This window comes from Gadus morhua, chromosome 5, assembly GCF_902167405.1.
Source record: "Gadus morhua chromosome 5, gadMor3.0, whole genome shotgun sequence".
In the NCBI taxonomy this organism is placed as follows: Eukaryota; Metazoa; Chordata; class Actinopteri; order Gadiformes; family Gadidae; genus Gadus; species Gadus morhua.
The window spans coordinates 1,793,049-1,810,705 of NC_044052.1; the positions used below are offsets into that span (position 1 = coordinate 1,793,049).

General features: G+C 42.5%; 1 protein-coding gene across 2 annotated transcripts; it reads right to left on the reverse strand.

Annotated features, from left to right (window-relative positions):
* Window positions 1-11,233: 11,233 nt before the first annotated feature.
* On the reverse strand, window positions 11,234-15,773 carry tdgf1 (teratocarcinoma-derived growth factor 1). Of its 2 annotated transcripts, XM_030357168.1 has the most exons (7): window positions 15,609-15,773; window positions 15,456-15,502; window positions 15,267-15,316; window positions 14,608-14,772; window positions 13,593-13,707; window positions 13,298-13,407; window positions 11,234-12,139 (listed from the first exon to the last, which is right to left on the reverse strand). In XM_030357168.1, the coding sequence occupies exons 2-7, from the start codon at window positions 15,476-15,478 to the stop codon at window positions 12,039-12,041; spliced, it is 564 nt and encodes a 187-aa protein (XP_030213028.1). In that variant the 5' UTR covers window positions 15,479-15,502; window positions 15,609-15,773; the 3' UTR covers window positions 11,234-12,038. The 2 variants fall into 2 exon arrangements, with proteins under 2 accessions (XP_030213028.1, XP_030213027.1); XM_030357167.1 differs by having other exon boundaries at window positions 15,456-15,770.
* Window positions 15,774-17,657: the final 1,884 nt, after the last annotated feature.

Sequence of the window (17,657 nt, forward strand, 5' to 3'; positions counted from 1 at the left end):
AGCGAGACTACATCCTCCCCCACACATCTACTCTGCCACTATCTGACACACAGGTAGCAGACAGCCCACCGACCTTGAAGAGAGACAACAGCCCGCCCAATGCCATCAAAGCTAAAGTTACATGTATCAGCCGGATTAGCCCGTCACTGAAATTAACCCTGCCACTGAAGAACCAGTTCCTGCCACTTCAAGATTCCACGAACGCACCTGCCACCCATGCACCCCTGAGCCCCGAGATGCGTCCGGACGGACAGTGCGGACAGAGACGGAACAATAACCAGTCGCCATTGAGGCGAGCTGAGAAGAAGCGAGACTACATCTACTCTGCCACTATCTGACACACAGATACAGACCTTGAAGAGAGACAACAGCCCGCCCGACGGCATCAACACTGTGCCTTCCCCCATCGCTGATGCTGGCTTGGCGAGGAACGGCCACCCCCGGATTAGCCCGTCACTGAAATTAACCCTGCCACTGAAGAACCGGTTCCTGCCACTTCAAGATTCCACGAACGCACCTGCCACCCATGCACCCCTGAGCCCCGAGATGCGTCCGGACGGACAGTGCGGACAGAGACGGAACAATAACCAGTCGCCATTGAGGCGAGCAGAGAAGAAGCGAGACTACATCTACTCTGCCACTATCTGACACACAGATACAGACCTTGAAGAGAGACAACAGCCCGCCCGACGCCATCAACACTGATGCTGGCTTGGCGAGGAACGGCCACCCCCCTCCTCTGCATTCCCCCATCGACGATGACCTCCAGCCTCAACTCTCCAATAGCTACAACAACAACTCCAGCCCCAATTTCTCCTCCCTTTGCGATTTTCCAGCCGAATATAAGAGACTGGAATATATTGGCAGCAAACTTATATCTGTGTCATTGATAGCATCGCCATGTCATGGCCACAGGCTGATAACACCCAAGAGGATGGCGCCCCAGCCCCCCCCCCTATACTGATAGTAGTCCTGAGTATTACTGAGACAAAAAAGGGTTCAGCCGTAGACACAGTATAAAGGAAGTTTCACATAATCTGCTGAACTAGGGTTGCCGCGGTGTGGACATTTTCACACCGAGTAATACGCTCGTGTCAACACCGGTATTACTGGTGTAAACGGTATTAACTTTGAAACTAGGTCAACCGCCATCTTCTCCGTCAACTCTCCTCTCACACTCGGTGACAGCGGCTGGCAGCGTGCCAATTCTCGGTGCTTATAATTAAGCAATAGATCACGCCAGGCTGTGGTATGTGCTCATTATACCACTGTTAAGGGGCGTTGTCCGGCCCCGACGCGCAGCGGAGGGCCGGCGACCCCCTTCACAGTGCGGAACGGATCGGTCCCTCCTGGCTGCCTTCAAAATGCACGACGGTCGCTATGCAACACACTTTAGCGTCCCTCCGAGAGAACGGTTGTAACGGTTTCCACTTCAAGGCGCGGAGTGATACTTTCACAAAATGATCGGGCGTCATAGCAGTTATGTATACCCTCATTATACAACAGTTAGGAACCAATCAGATCGCTGGATTTAGGCCCCCCGTTGTATAACGTTCTATATATAATATAATTTTATACATCATAATATCACGGCCAAAAGCTCTGTGAGCCTCTAAAGCTCTATGGCCGTAGCGCGGGGAGCTCACGTAGGGATTGGGCTTTGCGGGGTTTGTTTACCGGCGTTGCTATGGTTACCAGTCTTGCTATGGTTACCGGTCTTGTAAGGAAGCACGTCAATTCTCGGCACGACAATTCTCCCGCACAGAGCAGAACTGTGGCCTATTCTACACATTTTAATTTTCTTAATTCTAATTATATTATTCATTTTTACTGAATTTATTAAATTATTACTGAAAAAAAAAAAAAAAAAAACGCGGTGTTGCCGGTGTGCAACACCGAGTAAACGGTGTTGGCCTCAACACCGTTAACACCGGTAATACCGTATACCGCGGCAACCCTATGCTGAACCCAAGGTTGCCTACGTCAAAGCAGGGCAACTTTCGCATTCATGCTGTAACCACTAAGAGAGTAAACAAAGGGAAACTTAGACATACTGCTAACCTCACAAATCTCATATCTATTGCCTCCAAACCAAAAACAACCTTAAAGCCTATCAACAACACTATCAGGATGGCTCTACTTAATGTGAGGTCTCTTAATAACAAATCATTTTTAGTTAATGATTTTATTACCACTTCTAAACTTGATTTTATGTTTTTATCTGAAACATGGCTGGAACAAATTAACAGTGCAACTAGGAATGCGCGATATAAACGATATACGATATAAACGATAAAAAATGGCCTACGATAGAGATTTTAGTTATATTGCTCTATCGCGATAATGTATGTTTGACGCGATCTATCCATGACTCGCGAAATATAAAGAGCCACGAGCTGCAACCGTCTGCAACGCATCGTCCGCGACCCGCAAATTTTAAAAAGAGCCACGAGCTGCAACCAGCTGCATCGCATCATCCGCGACACGCGAAATTTAAAGAGCCACGAGCTGCAACCGGCTGCAACGCATCGTCCGTGACCCGCTGAATTTAAAGAGCCACGAGCTGCAACCGGCTGCAACGCATCGTCCGCGACCCGCGGAATTTAAAGAGCCATGAGCTCCAACCGGCTTCAACGCATCATCGTCATCCAGGTAAATATGGCTGAAAGCGAAACGGAGGAGCTGGTGATTGCTCTCATTTCATGTTCATTTCAAAATTATATGCGTTCATTTTCCACTAATTGTTTTATGTTTTAATAGCAAGTATCTGTGCAAACACTTGGAAGATTTGTCTTTATTTAAAATAGCCATGCGTAATACTGGACGTATTTCCCTAATTCACAGTATCCGTTTCTTTATTAACAAGACACCGCTCATTTTTATTTCATTAAGAGAAGTAGGCTATACGTCATTGCACAGAATATTTTTTTCTTTTTTAAAGTCTCTGCAGCTACAACATTATGTTGTATGATTAGTTTTGCACAATAAATGTTCTCAAAACGACATACATTTAGCAGTTTAGCTTTCCTTAGAGTCTATGAAACCTGTTCTTAAATGGTTCTATTATGATTTATATATCGTGATATATATCGTTATCGCAATAGGTTGCATGTATATCGCAATATGGATTTTAGGCCATATCGCCCATCCCTAAGTGCAACCGTTCTGATAGAGACAGCTCCTCCCAACTATAACTTTTTTGATGCATGTAGATCTGGAAAAAGAGGTGGAGGGGTTGCTGCTATATTTAAAAATGTATTTCAGGGGAAACAGATGTTATTTGGTGATTTTCCATCGTTCGAATACCTTAGTGCTGTATTGAAATGCTCCCCCAGAGTTCTCCTATTAATTATTTACAGGCCACCCACATATTCTGCACATTTTTTCGATGACTTCACAGAATTATTGTCTAGCATCTCCACAGAATTTGACTGTCTAGTTATAACTGGTGACTTCAATTTTCATACTGATGATTTGAATGACAAGTGTGCAAAAAAACTTTTTACCATTTTGGACACATTTGAACTGTCTCAACATGTGAAAGAGGCTACTCATTGTAAGGGGCACACTCTAGACCTGGTTATCACAAAGGGCCTCAATGTTTCTGATCTCTCTGTGACTGATCCTTCCTTGTCTGACCACTTTTGTGTTTTCTTTAACATATCTTTTATTCCCGACATACAGACAAAATCAAACACTGTCAAAAAACGGTATATCAATGAAGATTCTAATGTACTTTTTAAAAAGGCCATCTCCTTGCTACCACCTCTAAACCCATGTTCTGCTGATGATCTTGTAGAAAACTTTAATTTGAAAATTTTGAAAGTCATAGATGTCATTGCACCTTATAAGGTTAAAACGATTTCTGGAAAGCAAAAGGCACCCTGGAGAAAAGCTGCTTCTGTAACAGCACAGAAAAAAGAATGCAGGAAGGTTGAACACATCTGGCGTAAAACAAAACTTCATATTCACCATGATATCTATAAAGAGAGCCTCCGTGCCTACAATTTAGACTTAAAAAATGCTAGAGAAACATTTTTCTCCAATATCATTAAAACCAACACTAATAATGCAAAAACCCTATTTGCAACTGTTGACAGACTGACCAACCCCCCAACAGAAATTCCACCTGATCTCCTTCCACGCAGAAATGCAAAGAGTTTGCAGCTTTTTATATTGATAAAATTGAAGGTATCAGACGCGCCATCAATATCTCCACTTCAAACAAAAAGTGGAGATATTGGAAAAATTAGTGTAAAAGCAGCACTGAAATAAATATCTTCAAATCAACCATTTCGCCTAGGCAGGTGTGAACTAGCACGCACGCACGTAAAAAGCGCTCCCTCTCCGCGTGTCAGGCAAAAATTACGTGCCAAGAATGGCATGCTTTAATGTTATAGACTCTCAAAATCTTGTGGAAACTGTGACACAACTAAAGCCATCCACCTGTTGCCTTGATACTACCTACCAACCTCTTTATGATGTTTTCGACTGCGTAGCAGTAGCCATATTGCCGATACTTAACAACTCTCTCCAGTCAGGCAATTTCCCAAAAGCTTTGAAAACTGCAGTTATTAAACCCCTTTTAAAAAAGCGGAGCCTAGAGGCCTCTATTATTAACAACTACAGACCAATATCACATCTACCCTTCATAAGTAAAATCATTGAGAAAGTTGTCCTCCAGCAACTTAATCACTTCCTGGCATCAACTGGTTGCTATGACACCTTCCAATCAGGATTTCGACCCCTGCACAGCACTGAGACCGCCCTTATTAAAGTTGTAAACGACATCTGTCTTAACACAGACTCTGGCAAAACCTCAATACTAATGCTACTTGACCTCAGTGCTGCATTCGACACTGTAGACCATACATTACTTCTGGAAAGGTTAGAAAACTGGGTGGGGCTTTCAGGCACTGTCTTAAATTGGTTCAGGTCCTACCTACAAAATAGGAACTACTTTGTTTCCATTGGCGACTTTGTATCAGAATCAACCAACGTGACATGTGGAGTCCCACAAGGTTCGATCTTAGGACCCTCTTTATTCAACATCTACATGCTCCCACTAGGGCAAATCATGCAAAATAACAATATTGACCATCATTGCTATGCTGATGACACGCAAATCTATGTATCGCTATCACCAAATGACTATCGGTCCATAGATCTGCTGTGCCAGTGCATTGAGCAAGTGAAGGAATGGATGTGCCGAAATTTCCTTCAACTAAATGAGGACAAAACAGAGATAATTGTATTTGGTTCTAAAATGGAAAGGCTTAAAGTTACCCAACACCTTCACTCTCTGTCCCTGATAACCTCAATCAAAGCCAGAAATCTAGGGGTTATCATGGATTCAGATTTACATTTTGACAGTCACATCAAATCAGTTACAAAATCGGCATATTATCACCTTAAAAATGTAGCAAGACTTAGAGGGCTCATGTCCACCGAAGACTTACAAAAACTTGTACATGCCTTTATCACTAGTAAGCTTGATTACTGCAATGGTCTCCTTACAGGTCTCCCAAAACAAACTCTGAGGAAGCTTCAGCTTGTTCAGAATGCTGCTGCTAGAGTTCTAACAAAGACCAAAAAATTTGATCATATTACACCAATTCTGAAATCGTTACATTGGCTTCCTGTAGGTCAGAGAATTGATTTTAAAATCATGTTGCTTACCTATAAATCCCTACATGGTTTAGGCCCAAAATATTTAACTGATATGCTTCCACTACATCAGCCTTTTAGACCACTAAGAAGCTCTGAGACCAATCTGTTAATTATCCCCAGAGTAAACACAAAACATGGGAAAGCAGGATTTAGTTACTACGCAACAAATAGCTGGAATAAATCCCAGAGGATTTAAGACTTGCCCCAACTCTGAGCACCTTTAAAACAAGACTGAAGACTTTTATGTTTGCTATAGCTTTCTGCTAAATCTTAAATACATTGCACTTTCTAAAAAGCTTTTTTAACTTTGCCTTTATTTTCTATTTTAATACTAAAATGCCTTTTTAACTTTCTATTTTTTGCATATGTTTTTCTTTTACTTACCTATTATTTTATTTTATTGTATGACAATGTTTATATGTGAAGCACTTTGAGTCTGCCTTGTGTATGAAAAGTGCTATATAAATAAAGTTGCCTAGCCTTGCCTTAATGCAAATGCAAAAAATTTAGGTAGACATGAACAGTTAATGCTACATTATTACAACTTTATATTAAAGAACATTATCTATCTGTTTCCTATATGGTAGATTATTGAAATGACTTTGATAACACTTTTGAATATTCTGACCTTTAAACTGGCACTGTAAGATTTAGCCATGATTAAAATAAAAACATTTACATAAAATGTTTTACTGAGTGAAAATGTGCTAAATATCATGTTATTCCTAACAACAATTTTTATATTTAGATGATATATATTTAATTGAGGTACAGTACAGATGGCCTAGTGTGAGTGCCACATATATTATTAGGATTACGGTAATCTGATCCATGCATCTGGTTTCTGTTCACTTTTGGCTGTCAATTTCATAATATAACCTATGCATTTCCTTAGTTTCCTTTTTATGTTGACAAGATTCAGGGGACTGTTGTTCAACAAACACATTATCATAACATTGGTGCTCTTGTAGAGGCCCCTTCAAATACAAACCAAGGACCAAGTGCCCACAGCGACCCTGTCTCTAGTGAGAACAGCGGGACAGCCTGGTGTGGGACAGCTCGGTGTGGGACAGCCCGGTGTGGGACAGTCCGGTGTGTCACTGGTCAGGGTGCAGCTTTAGTATCTCAATCGCTATAAAAAAAACGAAGCGCCCGAGCGCCCAGGCCTGCCCGCCCATCCATCTCCTCATCTATCATCACCTGGTAGCCTGGGAACTTTGATTAGAGATTAGTCCTTGAATCCAGAGCAATGCCTGAGATCAACTCACATCGTGAGCCCCGTCCGGTGACAGACACGTGTCAACCGCAAGCGTCCCCATACTGCAGTCAGCGTGTTGAAATAATAGCAGGGATTATAATATCATATCTAAATAAAATATTTGATTTGATTTAATTCAAATAGTTTAACGTGTACACAAATACTCTAGTCATATCACTTCCTGTTCTTTCTGCTGTGATACTATAATTAACTATAATAATATCTAATGTTATAACAACATTATGTGTGTCTATCACAACCCAAACTACTTACACGTTTTTGTAAAGCTCTCAGAGAACTAACTTTGATCTAGTTGGCTGGAGGGAGGGGGCGAGGTGTGTGTCTGGAGGGGATTAGTTTGAGGATTAGGGTTGTATTCTGACATTTCCCGGGTGTTGATCCCTGTTGACCCCCACAGCCCTGATCATCTCTGTTCACATACGGACACAAGCCCTGCTGGACTCTGACACAGGCTGGGGATTAGTCACTGTCAGCCCAGCATGAAGCCTTGCTTTGTTTCTGCCTGACTTGGAGCCCCGCTTGCTTTGGCTCATCCTATCCTATTCTAAACATGGAGCTGCATTGGTGATTATAATATGGAGCAAGTGTTAAAGGAATTGACTCTACGTCTTACAGCCAGTTCGGTTCTCTAGATGGTACAACAGTCTGTCTCGAAGATGACCCAACCTTCTTAGGTCTGTCTAACATCTATTTAGATCTGGTACAGTAGTCATAGTTTCGGATTAGTCTACTCCTCCAACTGTCTGGAGGTCCCATGGTAAACATCTTCTTTGACCAGGTCCAACAGACCAAGTGTCTGGTTAGTTAGTCTAAAGGTAACCAGCCATCATCTGGACCAGTTCTGGGTTACAATTCTGGTCATGTCTGGTGTAATTGGTAAACCATAAGGTCTGGTAAGTTTGTCTAATGACTGGTATCATAACTATTGACTGGTATCATAACGACTAACTAGTATCATAACTTCTGACTGGTATCATAACTACTGACTGGTATCATAACTACTGACTGGTAACTACTGACTAGTATAACTACTGACTGGTTTGATAACTACTGACTGTATCGTAACTACTGACTTGTATCATAAATACTGACTGGTTTGATAACTACTGACTGTATCGTAACTACTGACTTGTATCATAAATACTGACTGGTATCATAACTACTGACTGGTAACTACTGACCTGAGCAGAGCGCTGTCTCTCCCTGCTATGCTCCGCCCCCTCCAGCAGGATGTGCTGTTGGATCCTCTGCTCCCAGAAGGACTTCAATTTGTGCTTGTCATGGATCCTAGCCACACTCATTCCCTGGGAGCACTTAGACATGCGCGCACACACACACACACACACACACACACACACACACACACACACACACACACACACACACTTAGTATTTTCGGCTTTTATCCCAAAAAACTTTAATTTGATCAGATAAATAAGGAGCAGCTATTGGCTTGGGGACATCTTGATCGATGATATCTACAGTTGACTGCAGACATTAGGGTTTCCGCCCTGGACTTTTCAGCTGGGAGTCAAACACCCTAACATAAATATATAGTTACACTTGCTAAACTGCTAAACTCCTATCGAACATCACAAAACATGTACACAATATTAAATTATTTTATGATCCAAGACACACATTATTTTGATGTCAACCCATGCCACTGAAGCCCAATCTTTGATGATTTATAAAAAAATCACTAAAGATCGGCATATGTTATAAATATGTTTGTAAAATATTCTCAATTGGTATCATTTCAATTATCTGTGCATTAATCAATAAAGCGGGATATAAGAGGAGAGTACATACTGCCCTCTGTTGTTCTTCTGGCTCTCTGTCGTACTCCATTCTCTCCTCTTCCTTCCTTTTCTCACTCTGTCTTTTCGGTTCTTTAAACCATTCTCCGCTCTCCTTTCTTCTCTCACTCTCTCCAGTCCTCTCCTTCCCTTTTATTTAATTTTGTTTAATCCGTGTGTGCCTTGTTGCCATGACGAAAAGATTCCAGACATAGTTGAGTGATGATCAGTTGGTCTGTCTGTCTAGCTGTCTGTCAGTCTGTCTGACTATCTTCTACTTTGTTTAGTAGTTCATTCATAATTCACAAATACTGCAGAAACATTTGTGGTGATATATGACAAACAGGAAACATTATCCATGTTGAATACATTGTCCATTCATTATTTGTATAATAGAATACCAATATACGTGACATGTCCCAACACTCACTCAAACTTTTGACTGTTTAATAACGTTGAGATCTGTGTCATTAAATCAGGGTCTGGAATTCCGGAGCTCTCTGCTGGGGGTCAGGTGATACCCGGGACCCCACTAATCTCCCCTAATTCAACCATATTACATGGAGCAAAAGCCCTCCGAAACTTCCTCCCCAAATCAGTCTGCTGTCGCTAGGTAACAGCTGGGGTGGTTAAGCCACCAAGGGACTTGTTATGTAGACGTGGGTGTGTGTGCGTGTGCGTGTGCGTGTGTGTGTGTGTGTGTGTGTGTGTGTGTGTGTGTGTGTGTGTGTGTGTGTGTGTGTGTGTGTGTGTGAGGACTGCGGTTGGGGTGGTTACATAAGAAGATTGGCAAATTGTTCCCCTCTTTCAGCCACCATAGGTAGTATGCAAATCTGGAGACAAAGATGTTTTGTTTATTGTGTTAAGTGGACCCTTTAAGTGTTCGGTGTAATATCGTAACTTATCATGTAGGTCTTATAAAGGCATGTAAGCGTGATGAACCTTTTACATTATCATTCTTTCTTCCCAAAATCTTTACATCTCTTGTTCCCCTTCTTTGTAATTTTGGATCAAAATAAAAGCATTTAAACGTGTAAGTCATTAAATGTGTGTGTGTGTGTGCGTGTTTGCTTGGGTGTGTGCGTGTTTGCTTGGGTGTGTGCGTGTGGGCCCATGCATGCTTATGTGTGTGAGAGAGAAAAGATATGTGTGTGTGTTTGAGTCGTATGTGTGTGCGTGTGTGTGTGTGTTTGCACATGTGTTTCATTTAAGGCCACAGATTTTTCTCAGCATTTGGATAATATACATAATCTTGGTTACTGGTTTCTACTTGCTGTAGATTAGCTTTGTAAGACTAGAAACATTTTCAACAATTCACTTTGTTTCCAAACTATTTAGGCCCAATGTTCAACCAAACCACACACACACACACACACACACACACACACACACACACAAACACCATCTTATTAACCATTTTAGCCAAAAGCATCTTGAACATTTGCTTCACATTAACATTCAAAGCCAACTATGTGTTGGCAAGTACATAGTCAGTAGGTATTTTATATGAGCCTCTCTCCTGGAGTGATTATTTTACCCGTCGATCTTAAAGTGCTTTATGTGACCTTTTGGTCCCAACAACGTGACCAATAAGATTAAGGCTGACACTATAGCTCTTCCCCCACCAATAGCCAGATTACCTCAAGCAGAGGGAGAAGGAAATTGCAGAACCATAGACTAATTTGATAGATTACAAGACGTCCTGATTCAAATCTTTCTTAGCAGAACAAGGCAGTGACCAGAGATCCCTTACAGAAGTATCTGTTCTTATCTAAACTCCCTCCCCCTCTCCTTTCCCCCCAGCAGTTGGGTCACACCGGGCCTGCTCCAACCTCCCAGCTCATGGGTGGATCAAACTGATACCTTACATCAGATACACTAGCTCTCTAATCAGTAGCTTCTGGCAGCTCAATGGCTGGGCTGCCTGTGTGCTGTTCCCAGGGTTCTGACCATGCAAGGCTGTGATTGGTCAGAGTTCATTTTTCAGGGCTCAAAATGCTTATTTTTATTACGTTTTTCTTCAACTTTCATAGTTATATTTCACATTTCTCTTAACGATTGTCCATTCAATGTCTCTGAAATGTAATTCCTGCCGGTTTTTCAAGGCTTCTGTATAATTAAGTCTTTATGTCAGTCTATCAGTCTGTCTGTGAGGCTGTAGCCTGTCCATCAGAGTGGATGGGAGGCTGTCCTCTATCGCTATGTTCCAGTGAATGGAACACTGAACAGTGATCAATGTGCCGTGTTGACGGACAAACCTCCTGTTTGTCCAGAGCTTAGATACACACACACACACATCAGTGAAATGCCAGGTGATAGGACAGGGTAGTGTTTGCTTTGGAGAGTTACAGTAACTAACCAGGGGGTTGGGGACGGAGGGAAAGGAGAATACAGAAAGGGAGAGGCAGATAAGGAAAGTTAGATAAGTTAGTTTAAGTTGTATAATGAGGATACTTAAGTTAGTATTTACTATATTTGAGTTCCGGATAAATAAGTATGAGTTTATTAACTATTCTTTTCAAACATTTGTGTTTTTTGTATCCAAGGATTCTCTCCTCCAAACGAAAAACCGTTTCATCGTCCAGGGAATCCAAAAGGAAGTTTAAAAAAAAACTAGAACAAAGCAACATTAAAAGAAAATATTTTCATAAAAAAATATCTTATATACAGTTTTGTTCACATTTCCTGTCTTCCAGACAAAAAAAAACACACACACCTTATACTGGAAAGAACAGAGTTCATGGTCCACATTCAGCCCACCTTTCACAGGACTATACTCAACATATACATTTGGTGAGGGTTGTGGGACGTCATGGCACGCCTTTGTTTAGAGATGTTTACAGCACCGCTGCTTCACACCCAACCAGTGAAACGTTTAAAAGGGTAACAAAAAGAGACACTTATGCACCTCAACAGTCTGCGAGAGACTCGCAGGCTGTTTTGGTACCTTGTCTCGAAGATGTCTATTTAAATAAACAACCAAACAGTAAAACATGAACTGCTGTGATTGAAGAAAGTAAAGCTCATATAGTATTTGGTATTAATACTAAAATAATCTCAGTGCAAAAACAATTATTCAATCAATCATTATACAAGCCACATGACCACTGGTATAATACTTAAGCTTAACATTTGTATGTCGATAACAATGGAAACCACAAATGTGGTATTAACCAAAAGTATTTTTTTTTTAAGGAAAGGAAAACATTTTTCAAAGAAGCAAACTTCCCACGCTGGTAAGACTTGTGGGGAGTATACAGGGCCATACAGTCGCCATGTTGTATGGTCCCTCACAACAGTAAGAGCAGCACTGCGGTCAGGTACAGGAGGTAGTGGATCCGAACCGTCCCGAATCCAGAAGAAGGAAACCACTGCACCTCCTCTGAGTCCTCTGCAAGAAAGAAAACAGAAGCGAAAAACATGTTAACCGGATAATATGGAGTGCTTGCAGGAAGACAAAATTCCAAAAGGAGAAAAAATGTTGAAGACAGAGAAAAAGGCAGACAGAAAGATAAAGAAAGGTAGACACACATAAACAGAAGGAAATGGAGGAATGGGGGATGTGAATAACAGAGGGGAGGCAGCGGGACTTGAGCTGTGAGTTAGCATGTCTAAAGCCGGTCTAAGGGCTGTATGAATATGCAGAAGGATTCAGAGAGAGGGGGGAAAGGAGGAGAAGGCCCCGTTAGCAAGTCCATGAAGCTCCAGCACAAGGGCCTTCCTGCCTCTCCTCTGTTGGCAGAAACATCCTGATTTCAAGAGACTATTGAATAGTGATAATAGCCATGGCACACACACACACACACACACACACACACACACACACACACACACACACACGACACAGCTTTTTCTAACTTTATCTAGGATCCCCCCCACCACCACCAACACCACGTACATTCCTGTGTGGGACAATATCTGTTCCATTATCTGTAAGATAAGGATCTGGCCAGTGTTGTGCCATCAACCTGCAGTTCATTGTAAACCAATAATTCTGTTTGTTGGTTTACGTGATTTTTTTTTCTTTAGAAAAGAAAAAGCAATGCTAGCAAAACATTTTCGCAATGTTGAGCTGATTTTCTGTTATTATTTTGTATGGACTGTTTGTCTGCCCTGTTGAGGAAGCCTGGTCAGCTTTTCATGTTCACAGGACAACACACGGGATAAACGTGAACTTGAAACACGAGCCCACACATGTCTTCATAGCAACCCTTGAGGCCAAATGTCTGGCTCACACAAAACAAAGGATGGGCCCCCCACCCCGACCTCTCAAGGCTAAGGACCTGCAGATCTCCTCGTCACTCCTTTCATATGCTAGCTCCCCCCTCCCCCGCCCAAGACCCAGTTGACCACCGAGACCTGTTAAACATGACACAGGAGCTTATGTGTATTTGTCCCTGGAAGGAGGATTTTGGGCTTAGTTTCACGATCACAGTGTGTCTGGGAACCGGCCCCCTCTACTTTCAAGATGATACCCTCAGTATTTTGGTGAGGCCTTTAGATCAAGCCCTGTACCTAGTGCCCTGGGCTGTGTATGGGCGTAGCTTACCGCAGTCCCTGTGGAAGACGTGGGGGAAGCAGTGCAGGGTGCCGTAGCCGCAGCGGCAGTAGGAGCAGCCCTTCTGAACCCACTCCCCATGAGGAATCACTCCGCAGCTCCTGGAGACAGAGACCAACCACAGGCTCAGGATGAATCTCAGTTTAAAGGGGAGGCGGGTCATAGATGGCCTATAATAACCATACTAATTCAGCATGATGGTTGTTCATGAATACATTTACATGCCAAACTAGTTCAGAATTAAATACATAAAGATGAGAGCTTTAAAAAAGGCATGGGAACAAACCTGATCCTCTCATCGTATTCACAGCTCCGGCCGGTGAAGTACCGTGGACACGTACAGAAACTACCAAGAATGCACGTCCCTCCGTTCTTACAGCACGCGCGGCTCTGCTTTGTACCTGACGAGATGAGAGGATTTATGCTTTAAAATGCAAGTGTACTTTGTTTGAATATCCCTGGAAATAGATTTTCCAGGGATGTATTCATGTATTCTTATATTTTACAAGGCATACTATTGTTATTGTCCGTTTGGTGGAACTGGTTTGTCAATTTAAGTGTTGAGAGAGAGGGAGAGAGAGAAAGACGTGGCAGCCTTAATAGCAATGGTCCCATCTTGTTATAGTGTTTTGACTGTTTTCTAACATGTTTTGAGATAGCCATGTTGGCACCAGGCTGTGGTAGCGTTATCTGGGTGCTAGTGAAACTAACCAGGCCCCCTCTCCATCACCGTCTGCCTCCCCCACTCTCCCTTTCTCCCTTCAAAAGATACAAGCTAACATTCTTGCCGTACGCCCTCTTCTCCAATGCCAGCCAGCCGTAAACAACACTATTCTGTTTGTCCGAGAAAATCCGGTGCAAACATCCAAAACTGACACAGCGACTCCAACGACCTGCAGGGCAGGCTGAGAGCAGAGCACAACACTCTGTGGAGCCTCCTCGACCCCCTCACTCTGTGGAGCCTCCTCGACCCCCTCACTGCAACCATAGAACCTCTAGACGCATCCGTCAGCGCCAAAAAGAGAGATAACCACCAGAAGACGGACAATGGTAGGAGGTTGTTAAGGCACGGAATCCCATTTAACCCCTGAACCCAACATCCCCGGAGCGAGCTGTCCCAGTGTTGTCCCACTGGTCACTCGCTAAGATTCACACATCTATCCCACTGCTCAGATTCTATGTGTACATATTGGACTCTATACCTCCATTTGGGCTGCCAAAGCTGTCATCTGTACATCTTATATCTGGAATAAGACAAAGCCCTGATCTGAATATAGATATCCTGTGTGTGTGTGACCTACTTCCGGTGAGGCCGATGAAGGGCAGAAGGGGGCTGGGGTGGCGATGCTTGCGGTCGACGGCACCCGGGAGGGAGTTGACCTGGGTGAGCTGGCCCAGGAAGTCCTTAGCTGAGGAGGGGGGCGACGAGGAGGAGGCTCTTTTCTGGCACTCTTCTTCTTCACAATCTGAAAAGGCAAGGTAGCGATTATGGTATTATTTTAATATTGAACTGTACCCTTGTTTACTCCATCTGTTTATCATTTGTTAAAGGTCAGTTATTTTACATGTAAATATTCAATGTGCTTGTGTGACAATATAATGCCCTGTATACAAAAGCACACATTTCAAGCTAAATTTTCTTGACTATTTAAGACACATTTATCGTGATATTTAAGAAAAATAAAATATTATGAAAAAGAGATCAGTCTGTCTGTGAGATTTTCTTATTAGTTTTAATGACCTAAATTGACAAACCATGTCAGAGAAGATAAGTGTTTTAAAAATATTAATTTAGAAAATAGAGCTCGAATCCCAACTACCACCACAAACACCACTACCATTACCGATAGGCTACCAAGTGATCAAACTACAAGAGTAGCCTAACATAAATAAAACACACATCGAAGGACCCACTCTCGATCGTTCCGTCTATGCGTTTGTTTTGAAGTGCTTTACCAACCTGGCGATCCAAAGGCCAGCGCTTGGAGGGTGATTGCCGAGAGCAGGATTCTGAAAAAGAAAACCAACGTCTTGTGTGCAGTGGTTTCAAGTAGCTCATTGACTAGTCGTCCTCATTCGGGCATAGATGGCAGTATTTATGAAGTATATTTATAAAGTATACTCCCAGACGTTCCATTTCCAAACATACCTGATCAGCTGCGTCTTCTTCATTTTAAGTCAAGGCGTTGAAACCACCTTGAACGTTAGATGCGAAGAAATCCCTTCAGAAATCCCTTCAAGTTCGTTGAACGCAAAGGATTCAAGGTGAAATTGTTTTAATTCGATTGAAAAAAATCTTTACCAAGCGGATTGGACCTTGTGATATTCCTCCGGTTACCTGCTCCCAGATGATCAATTGGACTGAAAAGCAATCATTAAACTGACTTCCAATAAAGTACCCTCCTTCGACTCTCCCCTCTCCTTCTTTACCTCTTCATCCGAGAGGCTGCTCCCCTTAGAGCCAATGGGGGAAGCTTTGCCTAGTCAGCTCCACCTTTAGGCCCACCCCACCCCCGTTTCGGGTCCAGCCCCTCCCCAATACTCACACAACTGCAAGTAGACTCGGCTGTGTCAAACCAAATTTGTACCGGGTGCCGAATTTGTAACGCCTACGCAGAGGTGTCAAAAGTATTCACATTCATTACTCAAGTAGAAGTATAGATACTAGCGTTTAAAGATACTTCTGTAGAAGTTGAAGCATCAACTCAAGCTTTTTACTTAAGTCAAAGTATAAAAGTACTGGTTTCAAAACTACTTAAAGTATTAAAGTAAAAGTAATGCAAGGGGGAAAAAATGCCATTAAGGACAAAAGCTTAGGCCGTGCCACAGGGGCCAATAGAATTACAATCAGCTTTTTTGCCAAGTATGCTCACACATACAAGGAATTTGGTCTCTGTATTTATCCCATCCGTGAATTAGTGACACACACACAGCACACCTCTATAGCACACTGCCCCACTTCCCCCAAAAAAACATTTTTCTAAAGGCCATCTAATGACTATAATGTTAATCTTGAAAAAATTGGGATGCACCTGTTTCAGACACATTTATGCCCATTGAAAATGAATGCATATTAGTACAATGCAAAAACATTAAAGAACCATATATGTGTACTACTGAGCATTAACATGTGTTTCATGGAGCGGAAGATATGATGACTAGTTCCCTGTAAGTATTGGAATGGTTCAAAAAGTCAAACTTCAGAGGCATGTTATCAATAGCCTTTATTGGTAATGTAAATGTAGGTATCCAAGCTTAGCTGCAGGAATTTAAGATGTAAAGAGTAAGAACTGAGTTGTTTTTGCATCCAACCATTTCAAAAAATTCTTCCAGGGATGTAGATGGGTTGACTGGGGCTTGGTTGGGACATTTCGCTCATCTAGGGTGCACTCACACTAGGCCATCTGGCCGTGGCCGTGGCCGTTTTCATAACCTAACCGTGCTCAAATCTGCCAATGTGAGTGTGGCCAGTCTGGCCAGGCCAGGCCAATTTGGCCACTTGGGAGAGGTGTGCTGCTACGGTACGGACCGCTACGGTACAGATGCTAATGAGCCGACACGCGCACAAGCAAGGCTACGGATCCATAAGGCTGCTATTTCGTAGCTCGAATGTGGCACGATTCATGTCATGTCAGAGAATGTAGACGGGCTCTGGTCATGCGCAGGTGCCATGGATCGCGTATAAACCAATAGGGTGTCAGAATGGTATATGTTTCTATTCTCATCAAACCAATCAAATTCACTCTATCCGATGGCGCAAATTATCTGGATAGGTTTTTTTGTTTGTATTCTTTTGCCGGCGGAATAAAAACAAGCCGAAATTAAATAGCAGTAACGAAGCCATTTTTAAAAAGTAAGGAGTAGAAAGTACAGATAAGTGTGTGAAAATGTAAGAAGTAGAAGTAAAAAGTAGGCTGAAAAATAATTACTCCAGTAAAGTATAGATACCAAAAATTTCTACTTAAAGGGATACTTCACCCATTTAGAACCGGCGTTCTATCATTATAAAATCGCTATTGTAATATAAATAAATATATAAATAAATATCAGTCTAAACCAGTCTCCCCTTGGCCCATTTTTTCTCATCTAATTTTCTCCCGAAATGACGTCAAATGACGCGTTTGACGTCATTTCGGGAGAAACCTCTTGTCCCGCTACAAGGGCCGAGGACTACAACACATTTTTGGTGGCAAATTTTTCCACCAATAAGGAATGAGAGGGGGCGGGAGCTCGCGTACTGAGGGGGAATGAGGGGGACAGGAGACTGACAGGTTGGCGGGGCAGCGAGCGCAATGCACTGTGGTAGTTGGAGGTTTTCTTACTTTGAGCCAGAGAGACCATGAAAACACTC